The sequence below is a fragment of the Athene cunicularia genome (genome assembly GCF_003259725.1).
Source record: "Athene cunicularia isolate RWA chromosome 2 unlocalized genomic scaffold, athCun1 chr2_part1, whole genome shotgun sequence".
In the NCBI taxonomy this organism is placed as follows: domain Eukaryota; kingdom Metazoa; phylum Chordata; class Aves; order Strigiformes; family Strigidae; genus Athene; species Athene cunicularia.
This window is the reverse complement of record NW_020799095.1, coordinates 4326860-4344076: the sequence shown is the minus strand read 5'-3', so window position 1 is coordinate 4344076 and position 17217 is coordinate 4326860. Positions and strand designations below refer to the sequence as shown.

Genomic DNA, 17217 nt, shown 5'->3' with positions numbered 1-17217 from the left:
GGACAAAGGCTGGGGAAAGGCCAGGCCATGGATGAGAGGACAGTGGGTCCTCAGACACAAAATCCGAGTCCGAGTCTGCAGGTTTAGGTGAAACCTGTGGCAGTTCTTGTGCTTACTTTGAGTCCTCATGCATTTAAAATAGTTCTGTACTTCTAGTTCTCACTGCAGGCTTAACCTGGGTCTGTCATTGGGTATCGGTGGGATTCGTTGGCCCCCTACCCTCACTGGGCATCTGTGAGATTCATTGTAGTTTACAGACAAATGAGGTTTGGTGTCTGGGAAACAACAAAGGTCCTTTATAAGCCAAGAAGATGTGCCTTTGTTGTCCTTAAAACAAAACCACAATGAACAGCTCTTAAGTGCAAACCTTGACAACTGCAGAGGGAGTGGAAACAAGCTGTAACTGCACAGCTTGGCATGCACTGGGCAGCCATTAAAACAAAGGCGGTGGCCAGCACGCTTATTGTTCCCTTGGCAGCCTGCTGCAATGGCCACTTGTGTTGGCATGGGGTTTTTCTGGGGCTGTGCCAAAGCAAAAGCACTCTCCCTCCGCTGTCCTCCTCAGAGAGAGCTGCAGGTCTCTGTGTCACGTCCATCACTTAGGTCTGACACAAATATAGTCTGTGCCAGTGCCTTGCACCAAACTTTGGTCACTGTGGGTGGAGACAGGTGGCATCCTGCTGGAGATGTGCTTCTCCTGCTTTTGCCCCTTGACAGCTGTCCTGAGGTCCTTTGTCCTGACTGAGTCCTTCCCATTGCTCTTGAGCAGCCACTCATGACAATAGACCTGTGAAAGCCCTGGTTGCGAGGGCTTCCAGCCACACCAGACTGCAGAAAGGTGGGCCCACCAGACATGGCACAGCAGCAAACAAAAAATGTAGAAGCATTTAAAATAGATTAAAAACCTAAGTGGAAGCAAGAGGTGGTGTTGTTTAGCCTGTTAAATTTCAGATTACAGCTAATTGTCCTAGAGCCAAGGCTGGAGTTAATCTCATTTGCTAATATCTATTAGAAATCAGGGTTTAAGCAATGGATTGGGAATGAGACTCTTGCCTTTCCATGACTAATGCATAACTTGGCAACTATTGTGCCAGGAAAGAGGAACATAATCTCTAATTATCTTGATCATGGCTCTAAGCTATTCAAGTGTAATTATTGCAAGACCTGGTTATGAATAGCAATTAGAAATCCCCTTGCTTGCCTTTCACTGTATTTCAGTTCATCTGTCAAGCTGTATGTGAATCATTAGAGGTTATTTATGACCAGGTAAACTTCAGGGATTAAAATCAGGGATTCATGGGCATGCAGATGAAAAATATGATACACTGAAGCCATAAAGTACACTTTTGTATAAATTGTCACATAGTGCAGAACCACACCTTCACCAGGTACCCTCAGAAGTACTTCTGCTGCCCTTTAGGAGCAATGAGTAACCCAGACTGGTGGGAGAAATGTTGTTCTTCCAGAGAAGTGCTGCATTGGAAACATGGGCTGGGAATGCCACGAGAAAGCCTTGCATCAGGAAAAAAAGCAAGTCACCTACATGGTAGGGGCTAAAGCTCTGCTTTAATTTAGGACTCTGTATGACATCTGTCTTTGCATGTGTGCATGCAGAAGGCTGCCATTACCTTCAGCTGCCTTCAATCCCCTTTGTAATAACTGGCATGAAATACTTCAATTTTAATTTCCTGCAGAAACTGTTCTAATGTGCAGCACCTTAATATTTTAACTTTTATGCGTTAGGAGCTTTTACAAAGCCAAAATTTATTTTAATTAAGGGTTGCTCCTGTAGGCAGACCCCTTATGCCTGGTCCTGTAGTCTGCCTTACCAGAAAATGTCAGGCTTGCATGCTGACCTGTCCTCTACAACAGCCTGGAAACCCAGACAGTTGCTGCCTGAAGCATGCGGTGTTCAAAGAGTGGTTTAAGTTGCCTGACAAAATGATTGTGCATGAAATGTTCAAATGCACATAGCAGCACTAATTTCTGTCCTGTATTCCAGCAATGCAGCTAGTCTACACACAAATTCTGCTCCACTCCAGTGCCAGAAGCGTGCCTTTCCAGACTAATGTCGTCATCCTGAAAGGAATGTCAAAGAGGTGGTTGCTTGTTCCATCCTTGATATTGTTTTTCTTGAACTGTAATCTTCCCTGCTCCCGCTACATGACTCTACTGACAATATCCAGCTGCATTTGGCAGCTACACACCCTGAACCACTGTGCAGAAAGCTTTCTAGCAGGGAGGAAGAATAGCGAAAGTGTCAGAAGAAATTCTCCCTCTAGCTGTACTGTCAGCAGAAGAGTTTTGAAGGTGGCTGTAACCATGCCAAGCCTGACTCGTATTTTTCCAGAGCTCTAACTCTGGCAAAGTCTCCACAGTGTGCTGAGGAAGGGCTTGGGGAGACTGGCTCATGTCCCGAGCTGTAGCCTATGCTGGAGCTGCCCAGTTGCTAACAAGTTGTTCTGCTAACTGGGAGAACTGGGCAAACCGGGAATTGTGCTGGTGCTAAATTCCTGATAGCCAATCTAACTTGTCAGAATCTAGGTTATATGCAGTTTCGTTTAGCTTCAGTACCTGGTCAGATTTCAAGATAGACATGCTTTCGTTTGAAATGTGTTGGGGTTCATTCCTTGCTCAATAATGATTGAAAGCAAGAAGATAATTTCTGTGTTAACCACTAGATGGTCCTCTTTCTCTAAGGAAAATATAGCTCCAAAATAAAGGCAGTCCTGGTTTTAATCTGAACCTGAATGTTAGTACAGAATGGCTTCAGTCTAAAGCTACGTACCTGTAATTATCAATCTCATCTAGTTGCTTGAACTGACATGGTTTTCTGAATAGATTTGTATACAACTTTTCATGAAACCTCCAAACTCAATTAGTGTAACCAGGCCTCTTATCAGTTATCAAACACCTCCTAGTTAATGTCAGTTAAGATTTTCCAGCTCCAGGTAGCACAAGTGTCAGTGTTATCTCCCACTCTCATTCAAGACTAAGCAAAATCAGACCAGCAATGTCTTATTCACACACAGAATTCCAGTACAGAAGGCTGGGCAGATTCATGGGTCAGGCAGTAGTAGTCATGGCATTTGCAAACTGTTCACATACTAGTATGTGAAACAATGAGAGTGGTGGACTGGAAATAAAGAAGTGTTTATATTTCTCCACCCAACTGCATCAAATGTCTTTGCTTTGGTGTTTTTCACCTTCTGTTTGTGGAAAGATCCTACCAGCAAAAGAAGTACAGAAAAAAAAAAGTTTTGGATTAGTTCTTTGAGCAGACTAGACGGTAGAGTTTGGCATCAAAACTGTAGTTCACTGTTGGCCTCTGGTGTTGTCTTCCCAAAGAATATTTCTCTGTGGCAGGCTCCCTGGACCTCATCCTCTTGGGTCACTCCAACCTCCAGGCGATACCTTCCCATGGCCACCATTCATCCTCCTCACCCTTTCCTGCCCAGGAGCCCCACCTCTTTTTAGCCTTGGGAAGTTGCTTTCCTTCCCACAGCCCTGCTGCCTTTCTAAGAAGTTGTATCCTACAGTGGCTCCGTGGTTGACCACCCCACCAAGACACTGCAATACTTCAGCTAACAGTGGACTCAGTCCCGCTCCTGGTTCCCATAACCTACGCAGGAATTTTACATGCAGGAACTCTTGGCTGTGTGTGGGGCATGGAAGTGATGGAGGACTGAGACCTTCTCACGGGCTATCTGTAAAGAACAGAGGATGTGCCCAGCCTCTCCAACCCAGAAAAAGGATGGAGGTTTTAACACGCAAACTCTGCCCCTTCACGAAGCTGTCCTCTAGATGATATTCCTGGTTGACTCTTTCATGACCTCTTTTCCCCTGACAGTTCTTTACCAGTTCCTCCCAAGTCTGAGAGGCTTTCACATATCTGTGTTGCATGAGCTGACTTGCTTTCCTTAGCCAAAGCATAAGCCCTGCTATGAATGGGATAACAAAATAAAATAAAATCGCAACTGTCTGAAAAGTCCCTGAGAGGTCAGGATGATTTCAGTGAAGCTTCTGAGTACTGTACATAGCTGGAGTTCAGTTGTGGTCTGGTGGAAAGAAATGATAATTTACAGTCAATGAGGATGGAGTAAAATAGTACTTTGGTAAGTGAAATGCCTGATAAGGCTCCTTTAAATAGACTGTCACATAGATTATTAGTCTTCATTGCTTAGAATGTTTTATAGATATATAGATATTTTATGAAGGCAAGAATGACTGAAAGCAAAAACGGAGAAATAAGTACTTGAAACTGGGAAATGGTGTGTCCAGAACAGACACACAGCTGTGATCCTTCTTGTAGCAGGGAGAGAGCTGTGAAGTCCCTGGTGCATGATTTTGTGGATGCGGAGAATTTACATGGGTTCAAGAAGGAACTGTGAAAGAAAAGTAGTGCATTAAGGGCTACCTACCACAAACAAACAGTTGGCTTGGGAAGCCTCTGGACCACAAGCTTCAAGGTCTAGTGGGGAATGTCAAAATATGCTGCCCCATTTTTAGAGTCTTCCCTAGATGTTCTCTACCAAGATACTGCAGTAGATGGACCTTGGGCCAGAGTGAAGGCAGCTGATCATACTGAAGCACTGTAAATTCTGGCTCTCCTCATAATGGTTTTTCTTTGTATGTCATATTATTTTGCAGGCAGCATTTACCAATAATCAAACCTCATTAACGTGAAGACATTGCAGTTTTATTTTACATGGTAAGTTCCATGTAGGTGTCCATCTGTGAAAATGATCTGTGCTATTGAAAGGCTCACATTGCAGTGCCAGCAAGAATAGGAAGAGTAAATGGGATGAAAAAGGCTTTTACTTCTGTTTGCTGATTTTAGGATCTCTTAGCAAAACAGCAAGACAAGATGGGGTCTTTACATATCCTGGAGAGAAAAAGTCCTCACTCCAGCAATTGCCCACTAGAGATCAAGAAACTCCACCCACATTGTCTGGTCAAAATCAATGTAAAGAGCGATAAGGGAAAAGATGTACAATGCAAAACCATGAAGGGGTTTAACTTACTAAGACGATACGCTCTCCATGCATGCACACATAATTAGCACATTGGAAGCAGAGGCACTGCCTGGTTCTTGGATGCAGATTGATTTTTAGGTAGGGAGCGTTTGCAAGGTTCAAAGGGAACACACTAAAAGGAGGTTACTGAAGAAAGCGTGTATATACATTATTGATTATGTTAGATGTAGGAAGACCTTTTGTGCTATCATGGACTTTAAGGGCTCTTCATATTTTGCAGTTGTGATGCTGAGTAGTCTGAGTAAACTCTTGAAAACTTGGATGAGGAAGACACTTCTTTTAGCTGTTACTAGGTGGAAACTGGAGAATGGAAGAATTCTCAGGCTTTTTTACTATTTGTGTTCATACACATACCTGTAGAGCAAACTATTACACATAAGTGAGAAATTTATTTTAATCCCCACAATTAGTGACCCCAGTGGTGGTGGTGGTGGTAGTGTCATCTGCTTGATGCCTGGATACTGAATTAGGGCAGGGCCAGCCATAATTTAAATCATGCACCACACAAATTTCCCCAAGGGAAAAAAAAAAATTCTTTTGGGGGCGGGCTGCAGTGAAATAGTATAATTTGTACTTTGAGGTTTCCCCAACTGGAAGCAAAACAGATTTGCTATTGAATTTAGGGATTGCGCTATTTCCTAACCAGCCTCAGCTTACAGGCCAGGTCATGTCTCAGAGCCCTCTCTTCTAAGCACAGCTTTAAAAATTGTTTCTTCAGGTAGTCAGTCTCACCAAGAGTGGAGTACAACCCTGCGTCTGCAAAGAACTCTGCAAGAGAGCCTGTTGTCCCTGAGCAGCCCAGTAACGTTTCACATCTCAGCCGAGATCTCTGCAGGATGGTGCCGAGGGAGTGAAACACCTGCCAGTTCAGCTGCTGCTCCTCTACAAACCTTCATGGTAAACACAGTCTCAGCTATTAAAGCAGCAAGATCTGTAACATCAAGACTGTGATGACACATTAGTCAAGAGACAGAGTTAAAAATAACCGTGCAGAAGAGATGCCTATTGTAGAAATACAATATTGCTCGAGATATTAGCCTTATGCAGATGAAACTTTCTTTGCTACAAAGCTGGTAATAACCTGCTTAAGCACTGAAATGCAACTTATTTCATTAGTTACTTGGGTGCTCTGTTGCTGTATGGCCGAAAACTTATGTATGGGTGCGTTGACCCAGCTGTGGGTTAGGAGCTGCCAAGCAAAAAACAGGCAGGACAAGAGGAACAAGGGCTGGGAAGGGGCACGTGGACTGACTGCTCCAGCTTGCTAGCCTTGAGAACTTCTCACTTCCCAGTTCCCCACTTCCTCCATCTCCTCTTTCTCCCCACACCTCATCCTCAGCCACAGATGATTTCCCCCCACAGACACGCTCTTCAGACAGAGCATCTCAGCTGGGCAGCATAGAGAGCCTGGATCTCTTGTGCAGAGAGCGTGGCAGCCGGTGCTGCTCTGGTCTGCCCGTGTCCCCCCATCCATAGGGACGTGGCAGCGGCCCCCTGCCCTCTGCTCTCCCGGTGGGCTGGGGGGCCTCAGCCAGGTGTTCTGCTGGCCCCCCCCTGAAATGCCCTGGCACCGCCCTCAGCTCCTGCCCCCTGCCCTGATCAATGGCTTTCTAATAGAACCACAGTTCTCTACCCCTCCTTTTGTAAATTTAAATTTTGCTCACTAGTACTGCTGACGTCCTCCTGGCCCACCTCTTGACTTCCCTCCCCCCTTCCCTGCTTCAAGCCCACTTCCCTCCAGTATAAAAGGCACAAGCCCCCAGCAGCTGCCCTGCTTCTGCTTGGAGCAGCGGCTACCTGAGGAGCAGCTTTGGTGTGAGCAGGTGAGTGCCTCCCTCTCTCTGCTTCAGCATTTGCCATGGCTCTTTCTTGCCGGTTTTCCTTTTTCTTTTATGGGTTTTAGCTTTTCTACACTAATGCACATAGCTGTGCTCTGGGCTCAGTAACTTTTGCCCAGTTTTTGCAGCAGAGACGGTGCTGAGGCAACTGAACCCGCAGGCATTGTGCCCCTGCAGGGAAAGCACACGCAAGAGCCTGCAGCACAGCAGTGTGCCCTTTGTGCTGCTCAGCCCTGAAATTTAGCCATGGTCCCAGGCCTGGATTCACCCAGGATTTAATCTCTTGAGGGAATTTCCAATGCTGCTTTCAAAATTGAAAGCTATTTGCATTTGCATTGGAGGGAAGTATACACTTGAGATCAGCCACTGATCTCGAGGAAGATGCTATATTAGGGTTTAAAGAGTTAATAGCACCTTGTCTTTGGCCATGGTAGGTTTTGACCGGATGGATCTGCAGCAGAGCTTGAGTTCGTTGTGCTGAGAGCCCTTGTGTGCCCAGAGGGAGAGCCAGGCTGGTCTCCCACTGCTGGTGTGAGGGGCTTGCCGTGAAGTTCTGGTATCACTGCTTCTTTAAAGTTACACCGTAACTGTACAAGTGGCTTTAACTTTCTCCTCTCATGTTGATGGAAATTGCCAGGCCACTGTCATAGATTCTGGTCAGCCAAAATTGAGAGGCTTTTTCTGCTTAGAGACCAAGCAGAAGTGGCAAGTTGACCCTTTGCTGAGCTCCAAGAGCAAAATTATTTCCAAAACTTTTAATTGTGTCAAGTTTTGTTGAAACTATTAAGTTTTTAAAGTTTTTGGTGGTCGTTTAATGGTTGGAACGGGAGAGCACTCACAGAGTGACTGTATGAGGTCTTGTTTTTTCAATTTTCCATTTGGAAGAAAGCTGCATATCAGTGGGCTAAGGCAGGTATGGACCTGAGGAGATCACAGACCATCCTCAGCCCCATTACTCGTGAAAGGACTGTGAGTGGGTAGCCAGGATTTTGTGCTTATCTAGTGACAAGGTAGAGCTGGTGTTAGAAATGCCCAGCATCATGCAGGGTCAAGTTTGTGGCATTATCTGTGTCTTGGTTTCTCCCTGTACAAACAGGTGGGACAATTAAGAGGAGGAAAAATTGGGGAGGATTGGAGGTGCTGAACCCCTTGATTATTTAGGGGTGGCTTGTTACTTACCAAGGAGTGGTGGGAGCCATGTGCTTCACAGAAATCGTAGCCAGGTTAGGGGTATGAGCAAAAGGTTCAATAAATAACTGCACTCAAGAAGGTGCTTGGAAGGGCTGATTTGGGCACAGAACCAGCTGGTGGAGACTGAGACACAGCACTGCTTAGGAAAAAGCTGGTGCTAAAAGCTTTTCCCTGTGTTTTTGTCTTTCATCAATGATGAGCTCAAGGCAAGTTTTTCCTTTCTGTCACTCAGTTCCCAGAAAAACAAGGCAGAAAAGCAGACAGCAAGTAATCTGGAAAACCCGTTAGCAGCCCTGCAAGAATGCTGGAGAGATGCCTCAAGATATCTTCTTTTTGTCTCACTAAACCTAAGGCTTTGCTAAACATGGAGCAACAAGAGATGTACACCAGATGAAGCTGAAGGCAGCTTTCATATGTGCTAAGATCATTTAGTCCTGATTGTCACGAGATACTAAAGTTAGAAAAAGTTAATTCACAGTTCTGTTGAAATCAGGTTAAAATCACTTTCCTCTAAGCTGCCTGCTAAGTAACTGCCAGTGGGGGAAAAAACCCCAGCAAACCATCACTGAATACTAGGGCTTAAGGAGCTTTTGACTTCTCATTTTAATGAAAGACACAACCAGATTCTCCACATGCTTTAATTGTGTTACCTGTGCGGTATGCTTGGGAGCATCTTGCATCAAAAGATTTTCATTCCTGCTCTGCCTGTGCTGCAAACAGGCTAAGATTTTGGCAGCAACTTGGGGAAAAAATCCCACCTGTACACAAGGAGAAGCCTCTGGGTAGGCACAGCTGAGAGGATTTCCTATAGCTCTGTACCTGTATACCTACTGTAAGTGATGCTTAAGCAAACAGGGCTCCTCTGACTTCTGTAGGCAGAGGCTCCAGGCAGACCTTGCATGTTACAAGGCAGACTGTCCTAGCATGACAGCTGGGAGAGCTGCTGTGGGGAAACTTGCACAAAATACCAGAGACAAGGTGCAGTGTAAGCTGAGCTTGGGATCCTTGACCTCCTAACTCAGCACATTCTGTTCTGCACAGCCCTTCCTGGGGTGGGGATTTCTCATCCATTTGCATCTAGGTGCATTTACAGGATCGGGACATCTACCAGTGGAAGCCATAAGTGGAAATCGTACTTTTCCATGCTGGCTGTGAAACAGAGTGATGACACGGAAAGAGCGTTCCCTTTCATACTGAAATGCATTTAGTTATAAAAAGAGTGTGTAAAATGCAAATGTTAGACATATTTTATGAGTGAGGAAAGGTTGATGGGGGTAGTGGCTAAAACACACTTTGGTGGCCAATGCCCATGGTCACAGAGGGCCACACAGAATGACAGCAGCAAGCTCAGAGCCAGGACTTGAATGTCCTGTGAAGTCATGATAGGGGCTTTCACTGATGGTGAGAGAAAACCTTCAAGCTGCAAACTTACCTCTGTGGATGGCTTGCTGCATAGTGTTTGCCTTCAAACAGAAATACCCAGGGCATCCCCAGCATCAGTGTTTCACAGAACTTAGTCATGGAATGGATCTGATGGATAGGAATATGCCGTTACAGTTCACACCCTCCTTCACCTTGAAAGCTTTAACTCATACGTGTTCCCCATTTTCACTTTTCTCCTCACAGCCTTCCCACCACTGCTCCATCATGTGGCATCCAGTCTTGCGGACACCACGTGCCCAATGGTCACCCAAGCACTTAAAGCTGGTTGCTGTCTATGTGCTGGTGCTCTTGGTATCGCTCAGCTTTGCTTCAGGACAGAGGAGGCCATTTAAACATCAGATAGACAACAGAAGTAAGTATGAGTCTCACCTGATGTGCTGACCCTGCAGTTTCTGGTGCATCGAGGGATCAGGATTGGGCTGTCAGGCAAAGTTCAGCAGCAAATCCATGTGGGTGTTTCTATGGTGAAATGGTGGTGTGGGGTCCTGTACTTCCATTTACACTCCTAAGTGCATGTACAGAAGCTAACTTCCTTCTCACAGCCATTAATTAGCAAAGGGGAATAGAGTAATTTTTTGATAAATATCAGAGTAGATACTTATGTACAAAAGATTGACAAAGGAAATGTAATGCAATATACATCAAATATTTAAGCATCAAATTTTCAGCTGCATTCTTTACTTCTATAGTAACAAGAAAGCAAGGGACAGAAGCTTAAGTTAACTTTATCGACATCTTAATTTCTATCTGGAACCATGAGTTGTCTGAAAGTCAAAATACAAGTAGTTGAAGTGTCTCCTTTCAGAGATGCTGTGAGGAACTGAGACTGGCTGGGTGAGGGACAATACTACATATCCCAAGTAAAAGCTAACACACAGTTCAAAAGATTTTTGATAAAATCTTTATCAGGAAATCTCATCTCCCCCCAAAGAGCAAAGGCTGATAACTGTATGTGGAGTGGGAAGGAGTGGTTGTGGGGAGTAAGACATGTAGGCTCTCAGAGGCACACCTTTCCCCATTAAAGAGGACTAGAGATGTTATTTTTAGGTAGCAGGTGGGAAAAAAAAAAGTTACTTGAATTTTGGTGGGCAGGAGGGGTGTTAAACATGGTGTGGAAAGACATGTACTGATGGAGAAATTTACAGCCAAAGTAGATTTTTTTTCTTTTCTCTGTTCAAGCATCAAAATGCACAGGGGAACATCCTGCTGCCTTGCCTGAGACTTTCATATGACTTGGATGATGTATAATGCACTTAAAATGGAAATTTATTCCTGTTCCTGACAGTCCTCCGGCTTTAGAATGATTTGGTATTTCCTTGGCATGGCATCATCTCCAGCACTTTGTTGATTTTCCCTCTTGCCATTGTCTTCAACTTTTAATACAACTACACCCCTCTCCACACCTGCTCTAAAACTAGACTATAAAAATAAGTCAAGTGTAGGGCAGATGCTTTAAAAGGAAAAAAAGTCATCCATGAAAACAACTTTCTAAGCGAACAAGAATTAGATTTTTATGCTTACCTCTCACATAGGAACTCCCTCTGCAATCCAGTGGATTTGTTAGCCTGTAGAGATAATGTATCTGGTGCACAGAGCAGAAAAGGAGGCTGGACAGGTGGTCCTTCAGCTAAGAGAGGGTGGTTTAAAAGTGGCAGTACAGGGCACTAGTATGGTTTTTCTGGACATGGGCTGCATTGTAACCTCTTCTGGGGTTCAGATCCGTTTTAAAGTATGCTGTGCCCTCCTGAATTTGATGGGCACTTTGGCTTACGTTAGAATTGCAAGTTGCATCCCAGATGGATGAAAATCCTCTTCCTTTGGGCTCTACACATGGAAAGCAACCCTCAAAGGCATCAGAAGGTTGTGTGTCTGGCTGTAGCCTTTCCCCCTTTTTTTTTTTTTTTTTCCTTTTCCCTGGACTACAAATAAGCTGTCTAACATCCTCGAGACATTCAGGAAATGCTGTCTTTAAGAACAGTGGAACTTCCTTCACTGACTACTTTGAATTCCAGGTCCTGAGATTGATCCTTTTTGGTATGTGGGCCGTGGTGTTCGCCCCATTGGTCGGTTTGGGAAGAGGCAGCTGAGAAGCAGCCATGGCAGCCTGAGGCCTGTGAGCAGGCACCTGGATTTCATCTTGAATGCTTTGTGGGAGCACAAAGTGTTGGACACAGAAGACAAGGACTGGTGATCTCTGTTCCCTGAGGTGGTGACCCAACCTCTCTTCTTCAAATTGCATCCTCCCCTGCACCTTAGATCTCCAGTCCTGGTTTTGCCTAGCAGTTCCACAGTGCTCTTCTTTCTGCTTCTTGTGCAAGTTCCTTCAAAAAGAAGCATGTTCAGGGTGCAGGTAAAAGACAAGGCATGGACACTAGCACCGAGTGCCACCGTAGCTTATAAAAATGTTTCTTTGTCTTACATACCCAGCAATCCCTTGATGCTGTTCACTGTAACATTAGGGTTATCAAAAAACCACACAGCTTTTGTAACAGGACCTGAACTCTGCAGTGTTAAATGTATCATGGAACCTTCTTGTCACATTTCAAAGTCAATGGCTGTTGATATGTAAAAATAAAATGCAATGGTTGGAAGAAAGAAAAAAGGCTCTCACTAATTTTTAATATACCTGTATTAATGACAGGAAATGCTGGTGCTCTGTGTGTAGTTTTTATGCAGATTGTTACATCCATAGGAATGTAGCCCTGAACCACCCACTGGCTCTTCGTGATTCTTCCTGTATTGCTGGAGAGATGTATTAATGAACAAAAAGGAGCTCCTAGCAAAGACAAATATTTTCCCTCTGCTGAAGAAAAAAATTTAAAATTGGCTAATTAAACTCTTCAGAGTAGTTTTGTGCCTACAGCATGTAATCGTGCACCATTATCCAAAAGTGGTAAGGACTTAAACTAGCTGAGTCCCTTTAAAATAATGTAGTTGTTTGCAAGTACATTACCTGATTGCACTAAAGTCACACTTTGATGGTCACAAGCCATGTACCATCTACTACATTGGTCCACATCATAAGGAGTTGTGGCTCAATACTCATGTTTGCCATGGTAACTAACTTTGTTACATTAATTTTACAGGAAGTGTTATTTAAAATATGGTTAATCTTCATTAATAACTATTATCAGCAATAATATTCACATGCAGTTTCATCTATGGCTTATATCCAGAAAAGATAGTTTACAATTTAGCTAATCGAGGCCATGAATTATTCTGCAAAAGACAAGTTAGACTGAACTTGCATTTCTAGTTGTGCTTTGTTAGAATTACTACTAAAATATAATAGCTGTTGAATTAGTAACTGTAGATAATATAAGCTGTTTTTCTCTTTGCAAATGGTCTGTCAGCAAGGAGTGGATTTTTATTATAATAAGGTAGTTACTGCTATTTAAAATACAACACATCTGCTGACCCAAAGTTTTACTTAAAACATGTTAGTTTAAATGAACACCATCATGGTGGAGAAAACATGCTGATAAAGAAGTATTTTGATCAGCATTCATCACATGGGACTTTGGAAATCCTAGGCTAAGATTATCTGCAGGGTTCTTGCTTGGTTTGTCATTTTGTAGCAATCCCAGTGAGAGTTACAGAAATTCTGCCTCAGCAGTTCTGTTTGAGATGGTATTTTGCCCAAGACTTGACAGTTTGGAGAAGACTAGCCATCACCTGTTCCTAACAGGACTCCTCCCACCCCAGCCCCAGTGGAAAAAATCAGAGCCGAGTGCGTTAATGTGCGTTCCTCCCCTCAGCTAACCAAGGCAATTCTGCGGAGCTGCCCATCTCCTGGGTTTGACGGGGTCACTTGTGGGCTGGCAGTACCCGAGCACGGCTTGCGGCAGCGTGTTCTGCACGCTTCATGGCCGAAGCGCACATAAATCCAAACAACAGAGAAGAACTTTTGGGTTTTCTTTATGAATCAAGTCCTTGAAAAGGTATTCTTTTCATAAATCGCTTTTACTCTTTTATAATTTCTCTTGACAATAATTCTTGGTGAGTATGCAGATAACAACAACAAGGCAAGCTTAATATTCACTCAGACTTAATCAAATAGATCATATAGTCTTCATTTTACCCATTAAAATATTTTAATTTATAAAAATTAATCTAAATATAAATATTAACACTAAAGATTGAAATCACTTGATGACAAAATAATTCTTTGTGTGCTATAACGTATGCTTTTATGATTTTTTAAAACAGTAAATTATAACTTTGCACATATTTGGCACAATAAACATTTGTAAAAATTCAAATGCCTTGTAGCAGGTGGGATTTTTTTTGTTTTTTGTTTTTTTTGCAATGCCTACACAGTACACATTTTTCTGTCAAAGAAGACTGAATATTTTAACATTGTAACACGATAATAGTTGCTTTTCATGCCTCTTAAAGTAAACAACCTATTCCAAACTTTGTTGGCTTGTTTAAATCACACTAACAGAACAAAAGCCAAAGAGTTATTCTATTAAAATTAGTAATTTCTGTACTGATATTACATACACAATATTAGTTATTATTTATTAGACGAATATGTAGACCAACCACCATTAATGACATTTCATAACACGCATACCTGCATAAACCAGAACCTGGGAATGTATTGTATACACACACGAGAACAGTCAAGGAAGGAGGAGGAGACTGGATAACAAAAAAAATACTAGGCATCCTACTCTGTTTAATCTCCTTTACTGGATTGCATATATAAATAAAATCTGTTTGTTTTATATATATATTTATATATTAAACAGAGTGGGCCATATTCAGAGAACTAGTATTGTGTGAGAGTAAAAGAAGGCATAATTTCACCCAGAATGAACACATTGGGTCAGATCTTGGGCAGATGGAAATTCCTTGAAGGGATGGAGTGATGCTTCTGTATTCTAGGTGGGAAAATGGTTGTATTTACTCTGAGGGTTCCTTACATGCAGCTGGACGTCAGAGTACTGACAAGCTAGATGCCAAATGTGGGTGGCAGATTTGCAACTGGCACTGTTTTTCCAACTGTCTCATCCAGCCATTCCTCACCTTCCCCACCTGCCCCTCTAAATCCAGCCTAGCCAGGAAATTTGCCCAGTTCTTCTCATATTTGCCCAACCATAGACATTTCACAGCCTGGTGTCCCAGGGGACTGCTTATGCTGCTGGTGGGTGTTTGCTGGGAGCCCAGGGAAAGTAGCAGCTCTCCTCCTTCACTTGCACCTGCTGCTCTGCTCTGGGGAGAGCTCAACCCTCCTTCCTGCTGAGGAGGAACTTAACAGCCCGTGCCCTCCTTCTTAGCACGGTTCACATCGACCCAGTTTGCATTTGGGTACCTGCTCTGAACTTTGTGTGGAAGATAAGGGATTCACTGGCTTATCACCTCCTCTGACTACCTTCTTTGTATTCTGCAGAGCAAAAAGTACCACAAGTTGGTAAGGTCCTCCCCAAAAAAGGTGAGTGGGACACCCTGTAAGCAGCATCTTCCCTCCTGAGCATCTGCTCAAGGGCCTTCCGGTTTGCCTCACCTTTCAAAGGTCTCAAGAAATGAAAGAAGAAATTTTACTATTCACAATCAAATTCAGAGTGGTGCAATGGTAGTGGGATGCACATGGCACCAGTGACAGGCCCCAGCTACTCTACGCTCGCTACAGGGTAGTAAAGGAAGAGACATCTGGGCTACATTTGACCTCTCCTCAGAGAAACCAGAAAATGGCAGAAGGAAATCTCTTACAGCTGCAGCTACCCTACAACCACCAGCCAGTCAGCAGAGATCTCATCCACAATGGTTTTACTTTCTTTTTCCAGTCTCAAAGATTTGGTCAGAATTTATTCTGAACTACAGCGTGGTTGGACACCACCAAACAGACAAGAAAAACAAGACATACAAAGGTGTTGGTTTCACAACAGTGTTCAGATGCCAGTTCCAGACGCCAGGATCGTAACTCAACAGACACCTGGTCCACATGTGCTGCCACCAATTCACGGTTCAACATCACATCCATGTTCCCCCTGTCACCACCAGCAAAATACCTAGCTCTGGAGCTAGAACATTAACTCTGCCAAGCGTACCCTTAGTGAACAGAGTAGTCTTTGCACATCGCATCTCGTCCTACAAACCCTGTCAAAACTTCCACTGACTCCCTGGGAGCAGAGCTAGGTGCACTGATTCTCCAGTCCCATACACACTGCACAGAGTTGTTATTGCTCAACAAGACGGATGCCTACGTGAATAGTAAGAGGCCAGCAAATATGGATCACAGGTCTGCTGTGTTCTTTCTTTTTGTATGAAATATTGGCCTATAATTATGATTGACTGAGTGTACAAAAACATACTGCAGTTTAAAGACGACATACTTTAGTACAATCAATAGGGAGAAAAAGTGCATCTTAAAATGTGGAGCCTTGCATTTGAAACTCAGCATCCTTTCTAGAGTCTTGTGAGAACTTTAAGGCAGAGTTTCCTTTAGCAGACCACAATGCTGAAGACTTGGACAGCTTTCTCAGTGAGGTATCCAAACGAAGCCCTATAACTGAGGCATTGTGGGTTCTTGAGGGTCCATTTTCAGCTGGACATACACAATGGCTGTTAAGTAAAGGCACTCTCGTGTACAGCCTTAGGCAGTGTGTTATTGGCAGTAGGGAAGTGTAAGTTTAGTACATCACAGCAGATCCTATAGCAGGTTCCTAGAACAGAGAGGGACAGGAAAGAAAAAACCATGATGAAACACAAACCAAGCTTGCTGAAGCTTCTAGGGAGCCACATCCTTTCTCTTCTCACTTCCCCACCTATTTGCCACATATCTAGTGGCAGACTGCTTCGGGACAGTCAGGTTTTTTCCTTATCCCTCCATGGCTGCTGTAAAAGAAATGACTGATGACTGCCCAGTGAAGCCTGTTTGTTCAAACCCTGCAGAGCCAATGCATGGCCTATCTACCCCTTAAATTCCAGTTAGGTAACCTTTGAACATTTCTCAAAAGTTAGTGAGATTCAAGGTCACTTCCACCTGCTGAGTTACAGTGTGCAGCTGGTTCTGTGAGAGTCTGGTTCAGAAGTCTGAATTGCAGGGGACCAATAATTTATTTATTTTTTTAAAAAATAAGGGTAGCATGTTCCTGGAGACTTGGCAGCCAGGGTACACAGGCTGACATTCAGGAGCTGCTATACTGTATGCAGTCAGACACCTTCCTGGTCATACTTGTTCAGAGATACCTCAGTGGTCTGTATTCTTTTTCCTCAAACTTTTAAGGTAAGTTTTGTGAAGATGCCAAAATATGCTGTCTACACAGATACCACTATCTCTCTATTTACTACTTTTAACAGCAGTTTTAAAAACATTTGTCATAAGTTTACCATTAAGTCCTTGGCAGTGCTTTTCCTCTCTTTAGTTCTTTGTGTTAGAGATCCTTGAAGCATGAAGTTTCTGTTAAATGTTCTAACAGTGGTAACTGGAGAACCATCTCTTTTTTCACCTGGGAAAAATACAAAAAGGGAGATTTTTCACATAGCAGATTGAAGCAGATGTAACAATACTCCTAAAGAGTCACAGATTCTAGAGAGATAAAATTTCCCCTAAGATGTATGAGGAAAACTGGATTTAATTTAAATGAAAAACAGCAGGCTGTGATATTCCAAATTTATTAAAGTTTGAGGCCATGTCAATCAATGGAATTAAACACAAGTAAAACAAGATTAATTCAAGGTGGAGCAGGCCCTACAATTGT

The 17217-nt window shown here is 43.4% G+C and overlaps 1 protein-coding gene across 7 annotated transcripts in view; it reads right to left on the bottom strand.

Annotated features, from left to right (window-relative positions):
• Positions 1 to 13410: 13410 nt before the first annotated feature.
• MYRIP (myosin VIIA and Rab interacting protein) overlaps positions 13411 to 17217 on the bottom strand; it is a 233627-nt gene continuing 229820 nt past the window's right edge. For all 7 annotated transcript variants that reach the window (XM_026842007.1, XM_026842001.1, XM_026842004.1 and 4 more), the window contains 2 exons: positions 16847 to 16965; positions 13411 to 16179 (listed from right to left, as the gene is read on the bottom strand). In XM_026842007.1, the coding sequence (XP_026697808.1) occupies positions 16147 to 16179; positions 16847 to 16965 (152 nt within the window). In that variant the 3' untranslated portion in view covers positions 13411 to 16146. The remainder of the gene's footprint in view (positions 16180 to 16846; positions 16966 to 17217) is intronic.